At 39.7% G+C, this 17,007-nt stretch overlaps 1 protein-coding gene across 1 annotated transcript in view; it reads left to right on the top strand.

The window, feature by feature from the left end:
• Nucleotides 1–17,007, top strand: part of E2F7 (E2F transcription factor 7) — a 41,666-nt gene that overhangs the window by 16,741 nt on the left and 7,918 nt on the right. Inside the window, exons 5-9 of the mRNA XM_011981391.1 lie at nucleotides 2,511–2,801; nucleotides 4,054–4,212; nucleotides 5,651–5,785; nucleotides 14,471–14,656; nucleotides 15,384–15,456. Coding sequence (XP_011836781.1) covers nucleotides 2,511–2,801; nucleotides 4,054–4,212; nucleotides 5,651–5,785; nucleotides 14,471–14,656; nucleotides 15,384–15,456 — 844 coding nt within the window. The remainder of the gene's footprint in view (nucleotides 1–2,510; nucleotides 2,802–4,053; nucleotides 4,213–5,650; nucleotides 5,786–14,470; nucleotides 14,657–15,383; nucleotides 15,457–17,007) is intronic.

The following is a 17,007-nucleotide window of genomic DNA, read 5'->3' as shown; positions in this document are numbered from 1 at the left end:
TCCCAGAGAGGACAGAAACGTGGACTCCTACTTTCGTATGACTGCAGATGGTTGTGCACACCCCATGTTATGGCTGCCTGGAGCAGAACTCTAGAGATTTTTACAACAGCTTCCCAGTGCCTCCTGATCACCCAGACCTGCTAAATAAGCATGCCATCTTTTCATGTGACATCATAAAATGGGGTCCCTTGCTGGAAGCTATTTCACTGCCGATCTATCTTTTGGGGTTGAGTCTGAACTCTGTGCTACATCCCAGGTTACAGACTGCAAGACTGTATTTTACTGAGGATGTGCAGAGCATTCAAATTGCATTGTTTTCCAGATTCCAGTGCTATGTAGATTTGACACTGGATATCATGGGTAACAGTTTAGAGAACTGGGAGTGACTTAATAGCACAGCCTAGGAAACTATTTTTCTGGACTGAGAATTCTTAGTAAGTCCCACCAGCAACTAAGGGAAGCATAGCAAAAATTAGTAAATCCTTGACCATATAACTAATGCCATGATTGGGGTTAATAGAATGACTTCAATACAAAAGAAAAAGAAGACTGAATGCAGGGAAAACCGTTCTGACAGAGCAAGCCCCCAGAGTAATCTACGGGTCTTGAGACCTGTGAAATGGAACTTTTTAGTGCACCAGCCAGTGGATGGTTAAGCTCAGTTCAGATGAAAGAGGTAAGGGATTGTGCAGACAGGCAGCTGTCATGTTGGTTTTCACCAAAAGCACCTACTAAGCAGCCACTATGCATCCTGAGAATCATCTGGATGGTCAGAAACTTCTTTTATTTTCCCTTCTTGGGATGTCTAGCCACTAGATGGAGACTTAACAGCTTGTCGTCAGATATCAACTAACAAAACAGCCAGGCATATGGCTGGCCCTGGGGTGTCAGTTGCGGTCACATGACATTTATAATGGGAAGGTTTATATAATGTTATGCTGTAAACAAGATGTGTTAATACATGAAAACAGACTGGAATAAAGAAGCAGGCAGTTCTGGACAAGGGGCTGCTGCCTGCTCCTGCCAGCACCTTCCAGCACCTTCCAGCAGGCATCTGGCACCGAAGCCTGAGCTTGTGAGGGTAACAAGCCTTTCAGGGTCATGAGCTGAAATGTTCTGATTGACTGTGAAATGCTTCTTCATGCATGTGATAGAACTTCCTCTCAGCTCTGGAGTTCTCATTGTAATTTGGTATATTTCTCATGTTAAATTTTTGAAGGGCCAACAGCTACATTCAGAGTCTGCCCTGATTATATAACAGCTCCTGGCAAATGAAAGAAGGCATCTTTGTAGCTGGTCTGGTTTTCTGCAAGATGCCTGGAGGCTTTTGCTATAGGCCCAAGGGCCTGTTAGATAACAGAATGAATCACAGACATGAGATTTAAAAAATCTATTTCTACTATGACCTCTCATGCTAGCAGGGATTTTAGGTATAACCAATGTCATGCCAAAAGTAATGACAAAAGTATTTATTTAAAATTAACACCTACTGGGGACTCTACAGTTACAGTTAGATTTCATCCTCATTATTATATAAGATAAATACAAAAACACAAAAAGGTTAAGTAACTTCCCAGGATCACTCAGCTACTAAGGGATTTATCAGGGATTCAAATGTAGGCAGTCTGACCCCAGAGCCCCCCACCTTAACCACTATAAGTATTTTTGCTAGGTGTAATGGACAGCTTATAATCCTAGCTGCCTTGGGAGTGTTGGGAAAGTGAGTAGTGAGCTGCCGAGCCTCGTGGTCAGCTTGTACTGGAGTCTCTGTGCTTCACTTTTGGGCTGTTTGCCAGGTTATGGTGAATGAGAACACAGAGAATTGTCAATAGCCATGATGAACAAAAGGAGACTCCCATGTTGTTCCAACCCCAGCTCTGGCTTCCTTCAGCAATATGAGAAGGGTATTCAAGCCCTTGACACCTGCATTTCCAGTTCAAAATAGAAAACATAATATTTGCATCCATTTTCCTTACTGGTCCATTGAGAGCGTTATCAAGGTAATATTTTTATATCATTGGAACTTCATGAAAGGATAGATAGTATTGTCTAATGGGGAAGTGTCAGTTATTGGACACAGTTGATTTTATAGTCTGCAAAATTAGGAGTACAAGTCACAGTCAACCATCCATTCATCAAGTGTCCATTAGGCACACTGTTACGTGTATTGCTCAGACCACCAATTTCAGCATGCTGAAATGTTTGTGTGGTTTGCCTGACACGTCTAAAGAGCAGTTGCTGTACTATTTATGTCAGACAGATGGAAATGTCACCATCTCTAGATAGATGTTTTATCTTAGATCTGTTTAAGGGTTGGATCTCAAGACGGAAAAAGAAAAATAATTTCTATTGGTTGCATCCTTACAGGTTGAATTTCTTGAGCATCCAGGCAGTGGGCATTATATTGGGGATCAGACAAAGTAGTTCACAGACATAGTCCAGGCCCTCAAGAAACTTCTCTTCAAAAATGTTTGTCTGCATGATGTCCATCGGCCTCTGTTTTTAAACAGGTGTGGAAAGGAGACGCATCTATGACATTGTAAATGTGCTGGAATCGCTGCATCTGGTCAGCCGGGTGGCTAAGAATCAGTATGGCTGGCATGGACGGCACAGCCTGCCAAAAACCCTGAGGAACCTCCAGAGACTAGGAGAGGAGCAGAAATATGAAGAGCAGATGGCCTACCTCCAACAGAAAGAGCTGGACCTGATGGATTATAAATTTGGAGAACGTAGAAAAGATGGCGATCCAGATTCCCAGGAACAACAGTTATTGGATTTCTCCGAACCTGACTATCCCTCTTGTGAGTCCATTGTAACTTCATGAGTAATGGCAGAGAAAGAGCGAGTGATGGTCTTTTCTGCAGAGATTCACTGCTTAGATGGGAAGTGCCAGGTTGACAAACCTGGAGGGAGATGTCCTCTTATTCTCTTCACTGGAGAAAGGAAAGCAGATGACTCCCCAACTGGACTGTCCACTCGACCTCATTTAAACAAACCTGGCCGATGGCAGTTCACTCGAGTTTGGGCTGGTGGGAGAATAGATCGCTAGCAGTACTCCCATTTTTAGACTGGCAGCCCCATGCTGCTTCTTTTTGTGCAACTGTAAGATTTACATTGAAAAAGTTATATTTTCAAAGAGTTTTATCTAATTATATACTGAAGTAGACTTAGACTACTTGGAAAAGAACTCCATTCGCAGAAAATGTTGATAAGAAAGACAGACAACGTCTGCTTTCATTTGGTGCAGAATTTTTATTTACATCGGCGGCATTCTTCCTTCCCAATTCATATTTAGCCTATTCTTGTTTTAGCCATTGATCTTCATCCCTGTTGTTAAGATGACAAAGTACAAGTATCACGTCTCACTTGCAAATATAAGAAATGGAAAGAAAGGTGGGCCTGGTTTTCATTAGATTCACTGCCTCATGCCTTTTAGTTCCACCCCATGAGCCAGTACTTATCTTAATAACCAGAGAAGACAGCCATCTGTCGGGGATGGTTTGCCTGCCATCCACAGGAGCACATATCTAATCTGTCTTCTGTTTCTATATAGTTCATTTATTCACATATTTCTGAAAAGGAGTGGAAGAGGCGGGCATCTACTATGTTTAGGGTATAGTCTAGATATTGCAGGCACAGAGAAATAAAAATGGAGTAGCAATTTGCCTTTGAGAGGAGACTTGATGTTCTAAAAACAATTCTACATTCCTACCCTATCTTTTTATCATTCTACGTTAATCTTTCCAAGAAGTTGCCTCGGTAAAACTACCGTATGGATTCTATTGTAGGAAGTATAAGTATAAAGCATTGAGTGGTTTAAAATATGCATCTCAGAGTTTATGCCTACTGTAGAGTAATTTTACGAGCCACAAGAAAATCGGCCTCATTTCTTCCTGAGCTGACTTCTGCAATGTGTGTCCAGTAAGCTTCTGCCTGTGACAAGGGTGATTGTTCCATCTGCTGATAGGGCTAGATCATTTTGGGAAGCTGCAAGTATAGTCTTTCTTGTAGAAAATCATGTGCTTTGATGCTTTTGTTTCATTCCTTGTGTAGCATCTGCAAACAGTAGAAAAGACAAGTCTCTGAGAATTATGAGCCAGAAGTTTGTCATGCTGTTCCTCGTCTCCAAAACCAAGATTGTCACTCTGGATGTGGCTGCCAAAATACTGATAGAAGAAAGCCAAGATGCCCCGGACCATAGTAAATTTAAAAGTAAGAATCTTCACCTACATCAACTTACTAGTACAAAAAGGGTGGGATTTCATGTGTTGATATTTTCTCCTTCCAAGATTAAAAATATATATATTGTTTTTGACATACGTACTCCTTTCCTGCATTCATCAAGGTTTTTGGTGCTGTGAGAGGTAAGTTAGTCACCTACTAGAATTCAGCTTAAAGTCCTGTCAGTGCCTTTTTCTTGATGGTTTCAGTAGAGTGAAAAAACAGAACACTATCCTGAGAACTCCGGTTAGGGAGGGTGTGAATTATTTTGCATTTCTCTTTAGTAATGCTGCATCCAAGACAGAATGTCTGAGTTTTCTTTCCCCTTTTTTCCCCACCCCCTGCATACTCTTCTGAAGGGTGGAGATGAAAATTGTCTACAGGTAAGAACCAGAAGAATGCCCAGGGTAAGGGTGGTGGGACATGGACAGGGAGAGAGTTTCCAAGCATCACACCCAGTGCATCCTCCTTTTCTGTCCGGCTTGGATACTGAGCCAAATGCCCTGGGCTGCTGGTAGCCTGTAAGCCCCAGGAAACCATGAGCTGCAACACTCTCTAGCTATTTTTTGTTTCCAGCTGAAATTACAGTCACCCTGTGGGTGAAGTGGCTAGATAAAATCAGGATTGGGAAGAAGAAAGCTGCATCTGGGGTGAATGCTTACTATTTCTAGATGATAATTCAAACTTCTTTGCTTGATCTCAACACCGAGGTCAAGTGGGTTTCCTACCTGTAAATCCATTTCTTGAATAGAAAATACTCTGTGGTCATTATCCTGCCTGTTTCATGTGCTACCACCCCTACTAAGTATTTCCTCTACTTTGTACATATTTAAGTGTTTCTCCCAAAGCCACTTAAGATTCAGGTGAGGCCCATCCAACCGCTTCTCACTGGGTGGCTGGAATGCTACGATTTCAGGTGAGCTGCCTGTCTTTAGCACAGTTGTACTGTTGACCTTGAGCATCCTGTGTGCCCAGGAGTGCAACCTGACAGGAAGCTCTGGGGAATCTTTGTCATTTTCACAGATCAGCTGCCTGGTGGAGCTGGCACCACAGTCTCCTGCTGGGAGAAACTCAGGGCATGCTTTTGACGTGCCATGTCAGAATTACATTCACTAAGCCTTTAATTACAGCCCATTCCCTCCCTTGCTGTTTTTGCAATCACAGTGCTCCCTGTGTGTCGCCAGGTGCCTCTTGTAAGAGGTGTGAAGTTGTGGAAATGTAAGGACACACTGACCTTCCCTTAGCCTTCAGATACTGCAGGTACATAAATCCTGGGTGATTTTATAACAGAGCCACTGGTCTCCTCATCCCAGCTTGCTGCTTTCCACCCGAGCTTTATATGGCAGCTGAGAAAAGTTACCTGTCACATAAACTAAACTGTTATGGTGTCACAGGCAGCATGATCATAATCGTGTTTTATATCTTCAAGCAAAGGTACGACGCCTCTATGACATAGCCAATGTTCTGACCAGCTTGGCTCTGATAAAGAAAGTGCATGTAACAGAAGAGCGAGGCCGTAAACCAGCCTTCAAGTGGATTGGGCCTGTAGACTTCAGCTCAAATGGTAAGGTGGCGTGGTTTTGCTAGCAGGCTGTTTTATTTCCAATTCTCAGTTCCTTTTTCAGGTCTCACATCTACTACACAGTGAGACTGATCTTTTCCCATGTCACATACAAAATAGACATGTGACTCCACTCTTGGAACGGTTAACATTAGCCTACAAATTGTGCGTGCTGGTTTGCCCACACACAGTAGGAAAAGAAATACTGAGCGTTTATAACGTGGGAGTATCTCTCCTAATTTACAGCTCTTTAACTGTTTAAATTTTGTTCTGAAGCTTTTTCCTGAAAGTTTGGGACTGAGAATTAAAAATGACACCTCTTTTGAACTTCAGTTGTTGCTACATTAGCAGCATAAAACGTGGTTTCTCTTTGAAATTCTACATAATGTAAAAATTATGAGTAAAAATCACATCAATTACTATCACAAAACTAATAGGTGGTAAGATTGCATCTAAATATAGTATGAATGTAATGGACTTTTTTTATTTAAAAGGTTATAAATATAATTTTACAAAACAGGAGTCAAAGAGGATATTATCTTATACTTATTTCATGGGTAATATATGAGCAATCAGGGACTAGATCCAACTGCACCAGCTATTTTACATACAGCTGTACTGCCTGGGAAGAAGCCATTGAAGTCATTTTTAAATTACCCTTCCAATTTTGGTGTTAGTGGTATAAATGTGAGCCACTTAACCCAGGCTTATAACTATATAGCTCTCCACCTCACTTGTAGCACATTATTCACTTAGGATCTAGATGAAACCACTTAAAATCAAGTATAACAAATTCAACCCAGTGCATACACACTGAGTGTGGACTGTGTGCCAGTGACTATACTAAGGGCCCTGAGAGATTGAAGATGTGGGTGACACAGTCCCTACCTGCATGAAGCATACAACTTTGCCATTTTCTCCTTTCTGCCTCTGGTTTCTCCCGTTCTTTTCACCTGTGAAGCCCTCTTCTTTTTAACATGAAAATATTCTCAACCTTCAAGATCTGGCTCAAATGTCAACTCCTCTATGAAGTTTTCCCTGATAGCCCAGAGCAGAGTGTCTCATCTGAATGACTGCAATTGAGTATTGGTGCGGTTTGTGCTGGATGAGGTTGATACGATGGTGTCGTCCCTGCCCTACACATTTGAGACTAGACATCATCTTTATTCATCCTTGATTACCCCATAGTATCCAGAACAGTGCCTTACTCACTTTACTTGGTTAATGAACTTCTATAATTAGGCATATAGTTAGCACACATTTGAAAGTTAGGAGAGCAATTACACTCTAGATGGGGTGGTACTGGCTCTATAGGCATTCAGAGAGGATACAAATTAAGTTCTGATGGGCTGTTAGGTTTTGGAAGGATGAAGAGAACATGGGATAAAAAATAATGAGATACAGTGTTACAGTGTGATCACTGGGGACTGCATTTTTGGAAGGCCTCAAAAATTAAGGCAAGAAATTTGGACTAGATGTGATAGACAGAATTAACCAAGAGTCTTCGGACAATGATTAAAAGAGAGGAAGGACTCAAAGGTGGTCGTACCATTGAAGAAAATTAGATAGCTGGGCTGGGCACTGTGGCTCACACCTGTAATCCCAGCACTTCAGGAGGCCAAGGCGGGTGGATCACCTGAGGTCAGGAGTTCGAGATCAGCCTGACCAATATGATGAAACCCCGTCTCTAGTAAAAATACAAAAATTAGCCAGGCATGGTGGCACACACCTGTAATCCCAGCTACTTAGGAGGCTGAGACAGGAGAATTGCTTGAACCCGGGAGGCGGAGGTTGCAGTGAGCCGAGATCGCGCCATTGCACTCCAGCCTGGGCAACAAGAGCGAAACCCCATCTCAAAAAAAAAAAAAAAGAAAGAAAGAAAAAGAAAGTAAGATAGCTGGAAGATGAGCAGCTGTTGAGAAGTCGAGAAGTTCATGTATTTGCACCACGGGACAGAACAGGGAGAACTCTCTGATTTGACATGAGAGAAAGACTTTGGAGGCAGGTCAGGAAAATCACATTGAACATATTTCCTCTGCCCTCCAGAAACCTGCTCTTTCTGTATTCCCTAGTTTCATTACTGATAACATCAAGTTTCCTTTGATTCCTTGAGCCATTCTCCTTCATCCCTTGGCTAGCCATTTCTCACAAATTTTATAAATGTCTTCCTCCTCCTCTTTCCTACCAGCATGGCACAGTGTATTATGAATGGTGTTTTCTTTTTAACAGCTTTATCGAGATATCATTGATATGTAATAAATGGCAGGAAGTTAAAGTTACAATTTGATAAGTTTTTCATATGTATGTACCTGTGAAATCATCAAGATAATGAACATATCCATTACCTTCAAAAGCCTCCTCCTGCGCCCTTTGTAATTCCTCCCTCCTGGTCCCCACTCCCATCCCCAGGCAACCACTGACCTGCTTTCTGTCACTTGGATTTGTTTGTATTTTCTATAATTTTGTTGTAAGTGAATCATGTATAGCCAATCTTCATTATTCACAGATTTCATATTCGCGAATCTGTCTACTTACTAAAATTAACTTGTAACTCCAAAGTCAGTACTCAGGGTGTTTTTCCACAGTCAGTTGTGGTCATGCACAGCTTGGTAAAGAATTTGGGTCTCCCAATGCACATGTTCCCAGATGAATCAGGCAGTACTCTGCCTTCTTGTTCCAGCTCTCATACCATAAGCCAGCATTCTGTTTGCAATCTTTTTAGTGCCACTTGTTCACATTTTTGTGCTTTTTGGCTCCCAAGTATTGCTGTCTAGTGTTTCTTAACACAAGAAAGCTGCATTGTGCCTTACGGAGAATATACATGTGTTAGATAAGCTTTGATCAGGTATGAGTTATAGTACTATTGGCCAAGTTCAATGTTAATAAATCAACAAATATTAAACAGATTTCTTTAAAAAGAAACACACATAAACAAGGTCATATATTGATCAGCTAATGAAAATGTTGCAACCAGAGGCTCACAGGAACCTAATCCTTTATGTCCCCTAGAAGCAATGGGTCAGTATTTGCTAATTCGGTGTTTGCAGTGACTTTATAGAACATAACTACTGTGAATAATGAGAATCAACTGTAACTATACTCTTTTGATCAGGCTCCTTTCACTCAGCAGAATTATTTTGAGATTTATACATATTGTAGCATGTATCAGTAATTTATTTTTATTGCTGAAGAGGCTATTATATATAAAGCTCCTGTGATTATTTATGTACATGTCTTTGTATGGGCATATGTTTTCATTTCTCTTGCGTAAATACCTAGGAATGGAAAGGCTGCAACGTATAGTAGGTGGATGTTTGAAATTTTTGAGAAACTTCCAAACTGTTTTCCAAAGCAGTTATAACATTTTACTACCAACAGTATATGAGAGTTCTAGTTCAACCATATCTTGCCAAAACTTGATATGGTCAGTCTTTTTAATTTTAGCCATCCTGATAGGTGTGTAGTGGTATCTCATTTTGGTTTTAATTTGCATTTCTCTAGTGATTAATGATGTTAAACATCTGTTTTGCCATCTGTTTATCTTCCTTAGTGAAGGGTGTGCTCAGATCTTTTGCCCATTTGTTGCTATTGGGTTGTCTGCTTTCTTATTATTGAATTGTGAGAGTTGTATATATATTCTGCATACAAGTCTTTATCAGGTATATGATTTCCAAATACTTCCCCTCCATCTGTGGCTTTGTCTTTTCATTTTCTTACCAGTGTCGTTTGAAAGTCAGAAGATCTTAATCTTCAGGAATTCCACTAACATATTAATTTTTATTAATGTTTTTCTTTAGTGGGTCATGTTTTCAGTTTTTAGGTAAGAAATCTTTGCCTAACACGAGATCACACATGTGGTGTGAGTTATGGATCAGTGGGGTGCTTTTCTGAGAGGATGGGAGGTTACATATTGATATCCAGTTGTACCCAGACCATTTGTTAAAAATATTATCCTTTCTCTACTAAATGTCTTTTGTGCCTTTATTAAAAATAAATTGACCACATATATGTATGGTAATGTTTCTGGACTCTCCATACTGCTGCACTGATCTGTTTGTCTATTTGCTGTCATGCTAATACCTCTTAAAAGGAGTTGGGAAATAGTCAGTCCTCTTCAGTTTTCTGGAAGAGTTTGTGTAGAATTGTTACTATTTTTTCCTTAAATGTTTGGAAGAATTTATCAGTGAAGAATTGATAAATAAAGAATTTTTCAGTGAAGCCATTTGGGTCTGGTTTTTATCTGTAGTTAAAAACTTTCTATGTGAGAAGGTTTTAAACTACAGATTACATTTTTTGAATAGCTATAGAGCTATTCAGATTATCTCTTTATAGCTCCTTTGAGTTCAATTTGTTCTTATTGTAGTTTATTAAGGTAGAAGCTGAAATAATTGAGACCTTTCTTCTCTTCCAATAAGCATTTAGTACTATAAATTTTCCTCTCAGTACTGCTTTAGCTGTATCTAACAAATGTCGATATGTGTGTTTTCATTGTCTTCCAATTCAAAATACATTCTGTTTTCCCTTTTGATGTCTTCTTTGGCCCACAAATTATTCAGACACGTGTCATATAGTTTCTAAATATTCCGGGATTTTCCAAACGTCTTTTTCTTACGGATTTCTAATTTCATTTCATGTAACCAGAGAATATACTTTGTATAACTTGAATCTTTTAAATTTATTGAGACTTGTTTTGTGGTACAGACACAGTCCATCTTGGTAAATATACACAAATATACAGAGTATATATTCTGTTGTTGTTTGGTAGAATGTTCTATAAATGTCCAGTTCTTTTATATTCTTACTGATTTTATGTTTACTTGTTCTAGCCATTATTGATAGATGGATATTGAAATCTTTGATTATAGTTGCAGATTTGTAAAGTTTTGTGGAATGGATTTTGAGGCTCTTTCATGAACTCTGTCTGCATAAATATTTAGGATCACTATGTCTTCTTGATGAACTGACCCTGTTATCATTATAAAATTACCCTCTATTCCCGGAGATAATTCTTTGCTCTGGAATCTACTTTGTCTCATAGTGATATAGTCACTTCAGCTTTCTTTTTATTAGTTAGCATAATATATATTATCCTTTTATTTAAATAATTTCTGTCTGTATTTAATGTGAGTGTCTGGTGGGCAGTATACATAGTTGAATTCTTTTTCATCTAATCTGACAGTTTATGCTTTTCAATTGGGTTATTTAGGCCATTTACACTTAATGTGATTATTGATCTTGAATTTTAATCTGTCATCTTGCTATTTGTCCTATTTGCTTATTTTTCCTCTTTTTCTTTCTTTTGGATTTATTAAGTATTTTTTATGCTTCCATTTTATCTCCTTTGTTGATTTCTTGGCTATAATTCTTTGTTGTGTTAATGGTTGCTTTAAGGTTTATAGTGTACATTTTTAATTTGTCACAGTCTACTTTCAAGTGATAGTATACTACATGTATTGTACAAGAATCTTACAATAACTTGCTTTCATTCCTCTCTGCCTGGCCTTTGTGCTATTGCTGTCAAACATTTTACTGCTATATATGTTACAAACCCCATAGTGTGTTACTGGGGATTTTTTGTTTGTTTTTTTGGTAGAGACAGGGTTTCACTATGTTGCCCAGGCTGGTCTCCAACTCCTGAGCTCAAGTGATCCACCCACCTCAGCCTCCCAAAGTGTTGGGATTAGGGGTGTGAACTACCACGCCTGGTCCACAGTTAATTACCTTTTAAAGAAATTTTAATAAGAAAATTTCCTAACCCTAACCCATGTTGTTACCATTTCCAGTGCTTGTCATTTTTTTGTAAATGTAGGTTTCCATCTAATATCATTTTTTTTCTGCTTGATGAACTTTAACATTTCTTTTAGTGCAAGTCTGCCAATGATGAATTCTTCTAGCTGTTGTATGTCTGAGAATGTCTTTATTGTGCCCTTGCTTTTGAAAAACGTTTTTGCTGGGTAAAAAATTCTAGGTTGACGCCAGGCACCATTGCTCATGCCTGTAGTCCCCACTACTCAGGAGGAAGGAGGTGGGAGGATTGTTTGAGCCCAGGAGTTCAAGTCCAGCCTAGACAATACAGTAAGGCCCCTGTATCAAATAAATAAAAGAATTTGAGGTTGAAGTTTTTTTTTTCCTTTAGTTCCTTTTTTTTTTTTTAATTTTATTTTTTTTAGAGACAAGGTCTCACTCTGTCACCCAAACTGGAGTGCAGTGGCGTGATGGCACGATCATGGCTCACTGCAACCTCAAACTCCTGGGCTCAAGCGATCATCCCACCTCAGCCACCCAAAGTGCTAGGATTACAGGTGTGAGCCCACACACTCAGCCCTTTAGTTCTTTAAAGAAGTTGCTCCACTGTTTTCTAGCCTGCATAGTTTCTGGCAAGAAATCAACCATCATCCTGTTCTTTAAATGTTAATGTGTCATTTTTCCCTAGTTGCTTTTAAGTTTCTGTCTATGACTGGTTTTAAGTGATTTGATGATGTATGACTTGGTGTCCTTTTCTTCATGTTTCTTGTACTTAGATTTGTTGAGTTTCTTGGATCTTTGGGTTTAAAGTTTTCATCAAATTTGGCTAATTTTCAGCCATTACTTAATCAAATATTTTTCCTGTCCCCTCATCTGCTGTTTTTACAGATTCCACTTATGCTTGCTTTTGGTTACCTAAAGTTGTCCCATGGTTTGCGGATTCTTTGTTCATTTCTTTTTTCTAGTGTTTCATTTTTGTACATTTTCTATTGCTATGTCTTTAAGTTCTCTATTTATTTCTACACTTTCTAATCTGCCATTAATTGTATACACTGTATTTTTCATCCCCACCATTGTATTTTTTAATCTCTAGAAGTTTGATTTGAGCTTTTACATTTTTGATGTCTCTAAGACAACATATCCAGTCTTTCCTCTAGTGGCTTGAATTTATGGTATGCAATACTAATACATGTTTTAGTGTGCTGGTCTACTTCCTATCATCTGCTTCACTTCTGGGTCCATTTCAATTGATTTTTCTCCTCATTGTGGGTCATATTTTCAGTTGTGTACCAGACACTGATAATTATACATTATTAGGTGCTAGACATTTCTGTATTCCTAAAAATGTTCTTAGCTTTGTTCTGGGATGTGGTGAAGTTACATGGAAACAGTGATCCTTTTGGGTGTTGCTTTTAAGTTTGGCTCAGTAAAACTCTATGAGCTTCTAGTCTTTAGTACGTTTTCCACCTTATTAGGGCAACACCTTTTTTAGTACTCTAACCAATGCCTCCTGAATTAGGAGGTTTTTCTACTGTAGCTATTGGCAACAGGCACTTTTCTCAGTCCTCTATGAGCTGCAGACATTGTTCCCTCTAGTACTTTCTAATGGTTCTTTCCCCGGCCTTGGGTATCTTTCTCACATGCATCAGTACTCCGCTGAATGTTCAGTTTGGACCTTTGCAAATCCCCAGCATTCTCTTTCTGTATAGCTCTCCTCTCCAGCATTCTGCCCTGCAAACCCTAGCTGCCTCGACTTTCCAGGACTCCCAGCTCTATCCTCAACTTAGGGGGACCTCCAGTCTCTGTCTAGGTCCCTCTCCCTACATCCCAACCTAGAAACATTCTCCAGGCAGTAAGCTAAAATCATCATAGAACTCACCCTATTTGATTCCTGTCTCATAGAGATCACTGGCCTACATGTCCTGATGCCCAAATGTGTTGAGAGCCACAGTTTTATGCATTATGTCCAATATTTTGTTACAGGAAGGAGGCAAATGTGGCCCCTATTACTGACTTGACCTGTTTTCTTTTTGATTTTGTAATTTCTTATTTTTCTAATTGGGCTTTTGTTCTAAGAAAAAGAAAACTGTAAAGATTACTTTTTGTTGTTATTTTCATTTCAAAGTTTAATTAATGTGAAATGCATGTTTTAGAAAATGTAAGTCTAGCTGAGCCTTTCAGTTTATTAAATCAATTCTCTAACTAAAATGTGCAAGCTTTGAGCTTGGAAAAAAATTAGCACAAATGAATAAGGTAGAGATGACCATCTGTACAACATGGATAGCTGCCTGAGTCTGTATAGAAAGTTCTATCTTAACCCCACATATACTCCGTTAAACACAAACAGTGTCTCCAGGGCCTAACCTTCTGTAATCTCACTGTTCTGCAGCATTTCAACCATGAGGTTTCTGCTGACCTTATTCCTTTGGTCACATAGTAACTGAGCCTCCTACTGCATAAGAAAGAAATAATAAAGCATAACAGAAAATAGAGATTCTCTTATTCATTGCTGCAGATCTATGGCATAGGAAGCTGATCTCAGTTAATCTTGAAAGTGAATCTCAAAATATTCATTTTGGGATGAGCATTGTCGGGCTTTCCTTTGATACTCTCTGCCCAAATAGAGCATCTAAAATGTGAGGCTCATTCTAATTCGGGTTGAAGAACATCTTGCTCTACTTCTGTTGCGGTTCAGATAATTTTAGAATATACATGGATTCAATCTCATTTTATAGTCATCCACTAACTTAAAAAAAAAAAAGTACATTGAAAGAAATTGGGGTTTGAGACAAGGCTCATAAAATTCCTTTGATTGTCTTAGTTTTTGATTTATAGGGTAGTAGCTCCATTACAATTATAGGTTCAAAGCCATCTCTTAAATAGACGAAAATTATCCTGAATTACAGCTGTATAACAACACTACCAATTCTCTCATTTATGTAGATGAAGAACTGGTGGATGTTTCTGCATCTGTCTTACCAGAATTGAAAAGAGAAACATATGGCCAGATTCAAGTCTGTGCAAAACAGAAGCTGGCTCGCCATGGTTCTTTCAACACAGTTCAGGCTTCTGAGAGGATCCAGAGGAAGGTGAACTCAGAACCCAGCAGCCCGTACAGAGAAGAACAAGGTATCTGCCCTTGCATAATCTATGGAGTCCATCAGTTGCCATGTAGCTGTAGCCCATGCCAGTGCAGCACCCATGTGCTGGCGTTTCCAAACAAACTGACTCTCTCAGTGTTTTTTCCACTGGTCTACTTTTTACTTAGCTAAAGTGAAGCAATTATTGGAGGCAAAGGAGATGCTGATATCACAGTCTATGAACATGACCCCTTGCCTAAAATTGATCCTAGTCACCTTGTAGACCAATTGGTTTGGCATAGTTGGCCTGTTTGATGTATCTCAGAAACTCGTTAGACTTACCAAGCAATGCTTGTTTTGAATACTTTTTTTTTTTTCTTTTTGAGAGAAAGGTCACCCTGTCACCCAGGCTGGAGTACAGTGGCATGATCACAGCTCACTACAGCCTTGACCTCTCAGACTCAAAACAGTCCTCCCACCTCAGCCTCCCAAGTAGCTGGGCCCACAGGCATGCATCACCATGCCTGGCTAATTTTTTATTTTTTTGTAGAGATGGAGTCTCCCTGGGTTGCCCACGCTTATTTTGAATTCTTGATGAGACCTGAATTCACCATGAACAGTTAGCTTCTGAAAATTTCTCTTTGAAGCAAAACCATAACAGTTTTGAGTAATCTCTGAGCTGAGAATAATGAATTCTCAGCTATATAATTCTCAGTATATAGTTGGTATGTATAAGTCTCTTGCTATATTTGTTAAGCCTTCATCTTCCTTTTCAGGATCAGGTGGCTACTCTTTAGAAATTGGAAGCCTGGCAGCTGTCTACAGACAGAAAATAGAAGACAATTCACAGTAAGTAGTCTATAAAAGCTCAGAGTGTATTCTTTTCTATCTCCTAGTGTTAACTTTGACTAAATTGCAATGCCAACTATCAAAAGAAAAAATTTAGGTCAGCCGTTTATTTGTTAGGAATTGGTAAGTTTTCCCTTTGTGCCCTACACTGTGCAGGAACTAGCATCAGGGACACCAAAGTATGAAAAATGGATACTGTAAGCTATGATGGCTTCTAGGAAACAGATAAAAAGACCAACACTGAAAAGAGACAATTCATAATTAACATGACCCTGAGAAATGATGTATCAGAGTTCCATGAATCACTTCATCATTATCATAGTTGGTTTTGCCACTACCTACCAGGTACCGTTCCAGGAGCCTTAGTGTATATTGACTCATCTGATCATAAGAGCAATCCTTTGAGGTTTTACAGAGAGCTATTACCCTCATTTTACAGAGCGGAAACTGAAGTGCAAAAAGGTTATGTAACTTGCCCAAAGTAACACTGCTAATAGGTGACAAAGCTGGGATTTATATACCCAGGCTGTCTGACTTAAATTTGGGGCCCGATTTTGAAAGAAATCATGTATCACCAGAGAAAGCAGAAGAAACGCTAAACAGAGTAATTAGAAAAGTGTTTAATGACAGGTATGGGAAGACACAGATTACAAGGCAGGGCCAGGGAGTAGAAGACACCAAAGCCTGACTCGTTTTGCTGTCATGGTTTGTCCAAATAGGACAGGAAAAGGAAAAACCATTCAGCAGAAGAGGTTAGGTGTTGGAGGCAAGTAGATCAAGTTGGCAAAAAGTTGGCAAAAACTAGATCAAGTTTGAAAGCCAGAGAAGAGTTTGGATTCATCAGGGAAACCATAAAGAGCTACTGTAGGTTCACTGATGAAGATCATCCTGGCTACTTTTCGCAGGTGGGATTAGGAGTGGAGAAAGGCAGGCCACGGAACAGAGCATTTGCAGTCGTTCTGGTCTGCTGTGGGGCAGAGCTGAGCTGTGCTCACCGGAGGTGGAAAGAAAGGGAAACCAGTGTGAGACAGTGAGTTGGCAAGGCTCGCTAAAGCAGACAGGCATTAGAAAGAATGTCTGCATGTCAGGTGATGGTGATATCATTGGTGGAGATGGAGAAGTTGAAGGTGGATGGCTGGGTGGAGGGATGGTGGGTGATATACCCAGGGTGGGCATGTTCAGTTTCACAGAGCTGAGCAATACCCATTACTCAACCAGAGGCAGCTGATTGGAGAGATGATGCATCTCTGTGGCCCAGGGTGCTCCATTTTATTCTCAGCAGCACAGTGGGCAGTGAGACGATGGGCAAAACAGGTCTTCGTGATTCTATCAGAAAGACGGAAAGAAATCCTCATCCTCTGTTTACTGTTTTTTTGTGTTGTTGTGGGTGTGTGTGTGTGTTTTTCTTTTTTTTTTTTTTTCCTACTTTTTGCATTTTCTTTTAGGAGACAGAGTCTCACTCTGTTGTCCAGGCTGGAATGCAGTGGCACAATCTAGACTCACTGCAACCTCTGTTTCCTGGGTTCAAGAAATTCTCCTGCCTCAGCCTCC

This window comes from Mandrillus leucophaeus, unplaced genomic scaffold, assembly GCF_000951045.1.
Source record: "Mandrillus leucophaeus isolate KB7577 unplaced genomic scaffold, Mleu.le_1.0 Scaffold225, whole genome shotgun sequence".
Taxonomy (NCBI): Eukaryota; Metazoa; Chordata; class Mammalia; order Primates; family Cercopithecidae; genus Mandrillus; species Mandrillus leucophaeus.
This window is presented reverse-complemented; position numbering and strand designations above follow the sequence as displayed.